At 53.7% G+C, this 11,024-nt stretch overlaps 1 protein-coding gene across 3 annotated transcripts in view; it reads left to right on the top strand.

The window, feature by feature from the left end:
• The first annotated feature begins 1,910 nt into the window (after window positions 1–1,910).
• The window catches only part of Asb18 (ankyrin repeat and SOCS box containing 18), a 61,612-nt gene continuing 52,498 nt past the window's right edge, over window positions 1,911–11,024 (top strand). For all 3 annotated transcript variants that reach the window (XM_023722186.1, XM_023722189.1, XM_004637339.2), the window contains exon 1: window positions 1,911–2,406. In XM_023722186.1, coding sequence (XP_023577954.1) covers window positions 2,202–2,406 — 205 coding nt within the window. In that variant the 5' untranslated portion in view covers window positions 1,911–2,201. The remainder of the gene's footprint in view (window positions 2,407–11,024) is intronic.

The following is an 11,024-nucleotide window of genomic DNA, read 5'->3' as shown; positions in this document are numbered from 1 at the left end:
GGACCTGCGGGTGGGGTGCTCTGTAGCTAATTCCAAAAAGAAAGAGAAAGTAATAGAGGTTAGAAGATTTCATGCTGAAATAAAGAAATTCACGTTGCCATAAACGTAATTTGTGTTAGTTCCATTCCAATTCCTAATTTATACATAGCAGGGTTGATAAAGAATTGCATTATAACAAAATTAGCCCGAATAATTAGCATAGTGTGTGCGCCGCTGATTAAACACCCAACAGATAGCTCCTAATTGCGATCAGCAAGTGCCATATTTTGAGGCTTTGTCACCTTATTATCTGCCTAACAAGTGCTTCATCTTCGCCTCCCTTCTGATCCGAAGTTCGCTAGCTCGCCACTCAGGCTTGTTTTCTTTCCTTCCTTTGCTTTGCCCAGCTCTGCTTATTTTCCTGTGGTCACTACCCACCTTCTCTCTGTGTTCACACAAATGTGCTGAATTTTCCCCAAAACCTGAACCATCCAATGCTGCAGAACATTTGCATTTGGAAACTCAAGCTCAAAAACATCTTTCAAAACCCTAATTCTTTTGCCCAAGAAAGAAGCAGAGTCAAGAACTCTCTACAGACAGTCCTCAAGAAGTAAAGACAAGAAATCCGGGTCAGTGGGGGAAGGCTCAGAACATCCCTGGGAGCAGAACACTTGCCCTCCTCCCGCTCTGCTCTGCACAGTGCGTTGATCATTCCTCTGGGTATTGCCGCATGGCTGCAAAGGGACTGCCACAGCTCCAGGCATCGTGCCTATGTTCCAAGAAAGAAGAAAGGGCAAAGGAGGTAGCAGCTTCTTCAGTCCCTGTGACTCAGGACAGTCAGTGACTTCAGATTCACCACAGGGGCTTCCTCAGACCAGACCTGGGCTGATATTACTGATTTAAGCCAACATTTTTCAGCACAGGAGATGGAGACATCCCCACAGCTTTGTGGGTGTGGAGAAAGAGAGTTGGAGTTGAGCAGACTCTGCAGTGTCTGCACCTAAGGCAGACGGAACAGAGCTGGACAGCCCACACACAGGTGCTGAGGAGAGGAGGGGGCCAATCAGACAGGACTCTGCCTGCAGAGGCAGAACCAGCAGGAGGTGGAAGGAGAGAACCCCAGACTGCAAAACCCCAGCTCTGCAGGGCTTTCAAGACATAGAGATCAGAACATCTCATACTGAAGTAAAGAAATTTATGTTGCCATACATATAATTTGAGCTAGTTACATTCCAGTTCCTGAGTTATCCGAACCAGGCTGCGGTTAGTGTCCGAAGGCCGCTGCCAGTTACATCCCTTCCCGGTGGGTGCACTCCGGCTCCAGGCCCTTCTCACCTTCAGCCAACTGGAGGACCAGCCAGTTTACCCTGACTCCGAGCCCACTGAGAGAAGCACTAACCTCACCCAACATCTTCTTCTCAGAAATGTGCATCCGGGCACTGTACAGTGACTTCTAAGGAGAGAAGAGAGAACAAGGCACGGAGCAAGATGAATGCACAGGGGAGGAGTGCCATGAACTGCGCGGGGCTCCTGGCCCCTCAGAGAACACTGCCTGCTTGGACTCCACAGGGAAGCTGAGGTGGCAGCTGCCTTGTGCCCTGGTGGCCTGGGGTGGGGGTGGGGGCAAGAAAGCTGGAGATGGGATCCTGAGGGAGGAGAGACCCTGCGCCCAGTCTGGGCTTGCTCCTCTCCAAGCCTTGCTCTCCCTGGGCAGCTCCCCACCCCCACCCCTGTGAACCCTGAGGTCCCCCTGGAGCTCCCTCTGTTGTCCTGGGCCAGCTCCATGGCTCAGAGCCAGATTCCCCTCCTCTGCCCTCAGGGAAGCTGGAGTCCTGCACTGGCTTCTCTCTGGGCTGTCCTTTTAAAAGGTGGGGCCTGCAGTGCAGGCAGCCGGAGCTGGCTCTGTCACCAGGGCAGAGGTGTCACCAAGCCCAGGCCTAAGGAGAAGCTGCTGAAGTTTCCAGCTAGAGCCTCCCTCCTGCCCAAACAGACACCCTTCACTACCGGCGCCTTCCCTTCGCCCTCCACTGTGCTGCAGCAACCCCCATGCCTTCCCACCTCCTCCACAGATAGCCCCTCTGCCCCTTTCCCCAGCCCTCCCTGCTGATTGTAACTGGAGCCGGGTTCTGCTGTTCACAGCCACCCAACTGCCCTGGGGACAGTGGCTAACTTTGGACTGGAACCAGAGGAGAAGAGGCTGTGGTGGACACACAGGCGTCCCCATGTCCAGTGCAGACGCCCTGCCCGATTACCCGCTCCACTCCGACCTGGTGAGGAGACTGAAGTCGGCCCTGGCCACACAGAACGAGGAGGCGGTGAGGGACATGATCTGCACTGAAGTGGCCCCCGTGGACGCTGTGATCGAGCTGGCCAATGACGACTGGATGAAGGAGCCCTCGGCCCAACTGCCCCCGGGCGCCCTGCTAGGTAACGGAATGGGGGGAAGTGGAGGGATGGATACTAAAAACTGACCAGTGGTGAAAAGGCCAACGCTGGGTATTAAACACATAGACAAAGTGGGTCCAAATAGACAGTGAGGGCTCGTATCCTTTCATTTCATTCAGATGGAAGACACACTGCTAGGAACTCCCCTCAGGACACCCCTGCACTCTGAACACTCTCCTCTCTTCACTCTTGCCATTTCTGCAGCAGCTCTGGGGTCCTATTTCCTGAGTGTCTTCAGGGGTGCTGGCCTGGCTGCCTTGATGTCCTGATCCACTCAAAACGCTGACCTTCCATGGTCACTTTGACTTGGGGACAGCCAGGAGCCACGGGGCACCAGGCCCAGTGGATAAGGTGGAAGGGGACACGCTGTGATGCTTTCGGGAGCCTGTCCTCCTACTGGGTGGCTCTGGCAGCAGCAGTCACTGGGCTTTTGATCATGCCTCATCATGAAAGAGGATTTGCAGGACTGCTCCGAAGGTGACCAGAAGGGTGGCCTGGTACGCTCAAAGCAAAGAGCAGGATTTGGGGAAATTCACAGCAATGCCTTTTGCTGTAATACATTCTTTAATTTAAAGACTCCCCATATTTTTATCACATCTCATTTATGTTGGCCTCAGCAATACATGAAGAGAGACCCTCCGAGCCTGAGGATCATACCTGGGCACCAACACTACAGAGGGAAGGCCAGGGCCAGGGTCACCGTAAGCGGGCTCAGGTGGGTGAGGCAGGGAAGGCTGGAAGGCAATGGAAGGATGACTCGGGTACTTTGAAATGCCAACCTTCATCGTGGAACCAGTAACTATGGTGGCCTTGGCCCAGGTAGGACAGGCAGTTGCTGGGCAGATGGCCCCAGGAGCATTTCCTGTGTAGGGCTGCGCTGGTTTTCACACAATGCTGTGGGTCTGCAGAGGCACTGGGGACAGATCCAGCATACACAGGAGACTGCCTCCTCAGAACCTGGCAGCTTTCTTTAATGCTTGGGAGGGTTGGACACAAGGGATGCCACTGTGGTTCCGGTAACTTCCACGCACGTGTGCTTGTGTACACACACACCCACATGCGCTGCACACTGAGCACACTGTGGGTATGTGTGTACTGTTAAGCAACAAGTCAAACCAACAAAAAAGAAGAGGAAAATGGACCCTCTGCGCCACCATCCCAGCACACGCGGCTGTGGCGTTCCCATGCCTGTCTGTCAGTGCGTGCAAATCTCACCTGCTCATAACCAAATCATAGTACTGCTTTTTGCTCTCTCTTGAGACTCCAAACACTTTTTGATATTGCTACTGGGATTCCTGAATGCGATCACCTGCAAAAGTGATTGGTCAAAAAATCCTTATGCTGAAGGTTTGTGGGAAAAGAATCTCTGTTGACCCTGTGTTACTGTGACTCATGCAGTGACTCACATCTTTGTTAGCTCTCCAGTAGCGGTTTTTTGTTTGTTTGTTTGTTTGTTTGTTTGTTTTTGTTGTTTTTTGGTTTTTGGCTTTTGGGTTTTTTGGTTTTTTTTGTTTTTGTTTTTGTTTTTTTTGTTTTGTTTTGTTTTTTTGGTCTGGAGCTTATCTTTAGAGCAGATTCCTAGGAGCAGTTTTTTATTGGATAAGAGTATAAAATTTTCTTGGCTCGTACAGTGCTGCCTCAGTTCATGAACTTAATTCACTCCACGGCTCCAAGAAGGATGACAGCAGTCACATTTATCACCCAAAGCAGAATTTGCAAACAGAAGCAAAATTTTGCCCAACGCTTCTGTTCACATGCTGAGTTGTACACAGACAGAAGCATTCAGGAGCCAAGATGCTTCCAGACTACTCTGAAAATGGACTTCTCTTCCCGCTGACCGGGAAGTGCTCGTGGCTGCAGCTTGCGGCCCTGAGCTTCGCTGGGCATGAGCCTATGTGTCTGGTTGCTCCACGTTCCTTTACCTCCTGCTCGTCTGCCTTCTCCCTTCTGGCTGTCATGAAGGAGCTTGGTTTTCCTTGTACCCTTCTTCCTGCATGATGCATCTGTAGGGACTGGGAGCAGCATCTCCACTGTCACTGAAGCCATTAGTCTTGGGTAGGACATTTTCACGTCACCTAGGTATAACCTCTTGGTTATGTTGGCAAAAAATGTTTTCCCCAACTTGTGATGTATTTGTCCAGCTGCTTTCTAGGTGGCCAGATGTGGCCCCATGATGCCAGTCTTGGGCCCTGAAGGACACAGGGTGGCTGCGCTGTGCACAGCAGTCAGGTCCCCAAGGTACACGCACCGGTGGCCCGTGTGAGGGTGGACTGTGTGGTGTGCGCTGTGAATTCCAGACATAGCGCTTTTACCCTTAGTTTGGAAAGGTAACGAGGAGCCATTCTGCAGAGGAATGAGACCGGGTACCTGGGGAGCGGGGAATGCGACTCTCTCACAACTGCGGACTCAGAGTCAGAGGGACAGCAAGCTGTGTGAGCACAAGAAGGGTGCTTCCTGGGCCGGCACCTGGCCTTACTGAGCAGGGCGTGGACTGGACGAGCACTTCCCACAGGGCCCAGGCTCCCTGAGCAAAGCTGCAGAGAGAATGAGCTTACCCGCTCCCTGCCGGTCCTGCACCCCAAGACAAGCACACAGGCACGCTGGAGGCTCCACGTGGCCTAACGAAGAGGACACGAAGGCTGCAGTCACCTTTGGCAAGGTTTTGTATCCAACATGAACTTCAGCCTCACCTTTGTTGCTGACCCAGGGAACTGGTGTTTGGATTCTGCCGCCTGAGATCTCTGTTGAGGTCTCCTCCTCCTCGTGTGCCTCTGATGCCCAGCTCCCCGTGAGTGTGGTCATTGCCCCCACAGATGTGGGCTTTGTCCTGTGTGGGGTAGAAACAGTCCCTTTGCCAAGGTCAGTGTGAGTGCAAGCTCTTGGAGGGCACCCCGATGGGCAGAGCCATTGGGGCCTGCAGGTTCACATGGGGTCCTCGGAATGGTTACATTCATGGGAGTGTGTGGCAGCGGCCTTGAAGGTGCCGCACTGGGAACATGCCCTGCAGTGGGTTCTGGTCCTTGGGAGGAGGAGAGTGAAGGTGTAGATAGCAGGCCAGAAAGGGGGCTGGGAGAGGGCACCAGGTGGAGAGCAGAGGCACCGGTGTCCTGCTGGGAAAGCGTCTTGAGGGAAGGAGAGAGAAGGGCTTTGCCTGCAAAGGACAAGCCTGGGTGAGAGAGACTGCTTGAAAGGCGGCAATGTGCAAAGCTAGGGAGGCGAGCAGCCGCTCTCTGCTTGTTAAAACGGTCACGCGGCAGCCTCGTGCTAGCCATACAATCACACGCTCATCGCCCTTGAGCCTATTACTCACACCAAATGGCACAGAAGGTGATAATGTGTTTTGCTGTGTTCTCATCAGCCTCGAAAAATAAAAAATAAACATAAAGAAGAGAGGCACCCGATACACATCTGCCCCTTTGATGTGGGCGCAAAACTGGGAAGCCCAGCCCCACCCAGCAGACACAAGGGAGGCACACCCACCCAGTAGGCAGGGGGTGGAGAGGAGGAGGATGCACCCGTGCCTGGCAAGGACACAGCTGTCCCCAAGGAAGGGCTCAGGATGCCCACTAGGCCATGGGACAGGTGGGAACGTCTAGTGTGCGCTCTGCTTGCATACCAAGAGCCACCATGCTTCTTGGCTCCCCTCTGTGCAGGACCTGGAGACCCGGCCTGGATGCTGGCCTGTGCCCGTCCTCAGGCCAGGCTCAGCCTCTCACTAGGGCTGGAGCCCAGCTGTAGAAGGAGACTGAGGTCCCAGCACAAGCATGACCGGCTTCCCCACCCCAGAGGACGAGGCATCCGCTGCTCTCCTGTGCCACCTGCCACCGCCTCCAGACCCCTCGGGGCAGGTCATGTATCTGGGAAGCTCATCCTGGTGGGCCTAGGCAGTGCTCATACCTCTACCCTCCTCGGGACTGTAGTGACCTTAGTCTTCATGTGTCACTGAAGTCATAGCTTCAGCCATTCTCTGCTGCTGTCACCAAAATGCCCACAGCTGGGTGATTTATAAAGAAAAGAGGTCTATGCCACCCACAGGCTGGAAGCTGAGCCCTACCTGTCCCACCTTGGGCTGTGAAACAGCCTGCCAATGGCATCCCGGCTGGAGCTCAAGGAGGAGGCAGGGATCAGGAGGGGAGACAAGAGGGCCAGGCTTGCTCTCTTACAAGCACCTGTCTCACAAGATTCGACTCTGTCCCAGGAGACCCACACTAACCCCTTCGGGGGCAGGACCCCCCAGACCTGATGACCTTGTGCCAGACCCAATGACCTTGTGCCAGACCTGATGACCTTGTGCCAGACCCCACCTCTTACAGGTGCTTCCACCTTGCAACATGGCCACACTGCGCGCTGAGATGCCAGCAGTGAACCTGTGCAGGTCACACTCAGACGATGTCCATGCTGTGCTGGGTCCACTGCAAGGCGCCTGGACTGGTTCTTAGATACTCAACAGATATTCCTACCCCTTGTTTCTATGCAGAGCCTTGAGCAGGGCTCAGAGACTCGGGGCCCAGTGCCCGGTGGTGCCTGGCACAGACCCTCTGCTTGCGCCTGTGCACAGCCCGCCCTGCCTTGGACACCACTCTGATTCATTTTTCCAAAAAGAAACCTTGAATCTTCCTAAGCCGAGCCTCTGCTCTGAGGCAGCTTCAGGGCGGTTATTTGTCTTTGCCACTTTTCCATCTCCGTGGGCTCACTCACCACCAAGAATACCTAGGGGAGAAAAGGCAGCTGGGGGCGGGGCACAGAAACACAGCTCACCCCCAAATGCATCAGCTGTATAATTTGGTAACTGGCGTAATCAAACTACTTAAGGAACAACTGATTACTAATTGCTATTATTAAGGATGTCAGTATTGTATGATTTCGCTGCTCGTATGTTATATATGAGTCAAGATGCCACTTGAATTCTTGATTGAAATAGAAAAATAGAGGCATTATGTTGTGTTTGGGGCCATGGTATTTAAGCCTCCAAAGGAAAGTTAAAGAACTACTAATTGGGTGTTTATTAAGAGATCTCACCAGCAGCACACGCAGGTGGGGAACAGGTTGGCAGAACTCGCCATGGACATGCGCACACACATGAAAACTGGGCCAGGCCGTGCTCACAGACTCCTCGCCCAGGGCCTATGCTGGCCCACTGCGACATTTCACTGTGTGTGCAAAGGGGTGTCACACAGGACAGATTTGTGAGGTGAGGTCAGTCCTGCCTTAGAGGAGCCATTTCCTGCCCCATTGAGGCCAACCTGGGCCGCAGCGGTGGCCTTGGTAGTCCGTGGTGTCATGGACAGGGCAGTGTGGCTTCGCGAGTTGGACTGATGAGGGCTCTCAGATGGACTTGTGTGGGGAGGGGTCTGACAGCACACTCCTTCCCACCTATCCTCATCCCAGAAGTGGCTTGGCCAACAGGAGTGTAGACCACACCCCATCTTCCACAGCAGGCTCCAGTGGTCAAGTATAGAGTGGCAAGCAGTGCAAGAACCCCAGGGAGGCTGCTAGGAGAAAGGCCTAGTGCTCCTGTGTAGTAACTCAGCCCAGGCCTCAGGGAGAGCAAGTCCTCAACCCAGAGCAGTAGGAGCTGAACTCGTGGGAAGAGCCGCAGCGCAGGCAGAACCTGCTAACCCATGTGCTTCCCAAGAGCTACTATGCCCCTGCTCTTCCAGAGAGGAAGTCCAGGCTTAGAGAGGCTGAGCTATGCACCAGGGGCCTCCAGCTTCATGTCCAGAATCACAGAATGCCTCAGCCCATCCTGCGGCTGCCTCCCACACTGAGGCTGCCCACGTACTGGTCAGTAGCCAGTGAAGAAGACGATAGGCCAGGCGTGGTTCCTGTCTTGTGGTCAGAGGCTTCGCAGCCAGCCCCCTCCCCCTCCATGACAAGCTATTTCCTCACCAAAGCCTGCACACCTCTCTGAACTCGTGTTGTGTGCACATAGAGTATGCACTTTTGCACACACACACACACACACACACACACACACACGCACGTGTGTGCATACTCACAGCACTAACAGCCTGAAGTGCCTGGCTTCAAATAATTCAGCAAAAATCATCACAAAAATACAGGGACTAAAGAATAGGGAATAAAGATCAGAAGCTGAATGGAAGTGGATGGTGACCGCAGGCAGGGAAGGAGAGAGCAGCGCTCCACCGACTCGCTGCTCACCCGGCCAGAGTGTGGGGGCTGGGAGACCCTGCTCGAAGCAAAATGAAATTAAACCTTTCTAAGTACTTATAAATCAGCACCTAATGACACTATCCCACCACCAGCCTGAGCATTGCTCTTATTACTTTGATTCACAAGCCAGGAAAAGATCCGGAATTATGCACAAATTATTGTCCCATCTTCTTAATTAACACTGATTGCAAAATTCTTGCTAAAGTCCTTGCGAACAGACTCAATTAGGCGCTGCCTGAATTGATTCACCCAGATCAAGTGGAATTTATTAGAAATACACTTTCCTACAATAACATCAGATTATCTTTGAATATAGTTAAATTATTTAGGAATAAAATGGCTGTAGCAGCCCCTACTTTAGATCTAGAAAAATACCTCTCACCACCTAGCATGAGACTCTCTCTCTGGTTCCTACAAGGCGCACACCCTCGGTGCCTGCTTTTCCCAGAAGCAAGCTGAATCGCACCGGGACAGACAGGCCGCGTGCCTCAGACCTAATGGTCCAGCTTTGAAGGCCTATGAGCAGGAAGAGAAACCCTACAGGGTCGGGCTTCCGCTCCCCCTCCAGGGCGAGCAGTCACTGCCTGTGGAACACAGCAAAATTGCAATTAGACTAAATCAAGATATTTTCAGAATCAAAATTGAGAAACAGGCTAATAAAGCCATAATGTATGCTGATGACATCCTTCTATTAGCATCGCTCCTCAGCGCACTGGTGAGTTTCGAGAGAACAAAAAGGGCCGAGGATAATAGGGAAGAAGCTCTTCCGCCACTCCTAGATGACAGTGGGCTCCCGCGAGGGCAGCAGGGCTGGGCATGGGAAGCTAACATCTCCAGGCCAAGTGGGGAGCGACACTGGCTCCCGGCAGCCTCGCCCCACCATCCAATCCATCCCCACTATCTCTAATTCCAGCACCAGCACCTGGGCACCGGGACGGCAGGAGGCTGTCTGCATTCACCACATCCTGCACACAGTGGGGTTCAAATGAATACTGATGGGCCGGGTGGCATGTGGACAGCACCATGGCGGCCTCCTGGTGACCCTGGGAAGTTCTTAGGAGACTGTGATGGGGAAAAAGAGACTGAAAACCAGGGAGCTGAGAAGCCACCGCAGAGCACGTGCAGGCTGGGGTCCGTGCTGGGCAGCAGCTGCCGCAGCCAGGCCTAGCCCACAGTGCAAGGCTGTGTGGTGTGCACTGTGAATTTGAGATGTAGTGCTTTCACATTTAATTTGGAAATGCAATGAGGAGCCATTCTGCAGAGGAGTTAGATCACGTACCTTGGGGGGGGGAAGCATGATTCTCACATAGCCGTGGAGGCCTGATGAGGAGGTGGCACCGGGAGATGCCAGCTGGGCCTGGCCACCTTTCCTAGCAGGATCCCTAAGACAACATGGTGTGTCCATGTGGGAGCAGGTGTGTGCCGCCCCCCTTGACCATGGTGTGGGGATGGTCTACTGCCACTGGGCTGGACAGCAAATGGGAGAGGCCAGCAAATGCAACAGACCAGCAAGCATCAGCAGGAGTCAGCCCTGGTGGCGCACGGCTGTATTCCCAGCACTCTGGGAGGCAGAGGCAGGAGGGCTGCAAGGTGGAGCCCAACCCAATATCTTAGGGACTCAGCCAAACTCTGTCTCAGAAGTAAAACCTAAAAAGGGCTGTGGCTATAGCGTGTGCGCGCACACACACACACACACACACACACACACACACACACAGAGTTCCCAATTGGAGGAACTCTGAAGTAAAGTGATTGAAAATGAAACCACCAAGGGCTGCAGGAGGACAGGAAACTTCTGGCCTACTCACCTGGAGTCCACAAAGGCAAAGACCGCCAGGAAGGGGCAGAAAAACTGGTCGAAGAAATAACTACCAATCCTCTCTCCCAGACTTGGAAGTGAAAGGACGGAAGTCTGCAGATTCAAGCTCAGCCAAGCAGAAGCAGAGTGGGCTTGAGAACACAGTCGGATGTGCGTCTGGCACCTGGACCCTGCTCCCTCCCGCTGGTGCCGTGATTCTACTGGGAAGAAGGCTTCAAGGGACCAGCAGAGGAAGGCTGTGCACACAGAAGGCTGCTATTCGAGGGCGCGGCGTGCCGCTCTCCCTCCCGCAAACCTGCAGCGGGGCCCTGCCGCCCACGGCCGAGCTGGCTGCCTGCCTGCTTTCATGCCATAGTGAATGAGGAGTCTGTTGCCATGAGTACGTGACCCTTAAGACCTAAAGCCTTACTATCCCGTGAGCTGTACCAAGAGTCTGGCGTGGGCCGTCCCCCACAGAGAAGCCTCGCGGTGGGTCCCTGCCTGCCTTCCCTCCTTCGCCCAAGGCTGCTCCAGCACACAGAGGCACTCTGGGCCCTGTGGAGGCCAGTGTCACCCCAAGAAGTGTTTGGCACTGAAAGTGACAGCAAGCATTAGATGTGTTCACAGT

This window comes from Octodon degus, unplaced genomic scaffold, assembly GCF_000260255.1.
Source record: "Octodon degus isolate 3935 unplaced genomic scaffold, OctDeg1.0 scaffold00089, whole genome shotgun sequence".
Classification (NCBI taxonomy): domain Eukaryota; kingdom Metazoa; phylum Chordata; class Mammalia; order Rodentia; family Octodontidae; genus Octodon; species Octodon degus.
The sequence above is the reverse complement of the archived record's forward strand: the minus strand, read 5'-3'. Positions and strand labels throughout refer to the sequence as shown.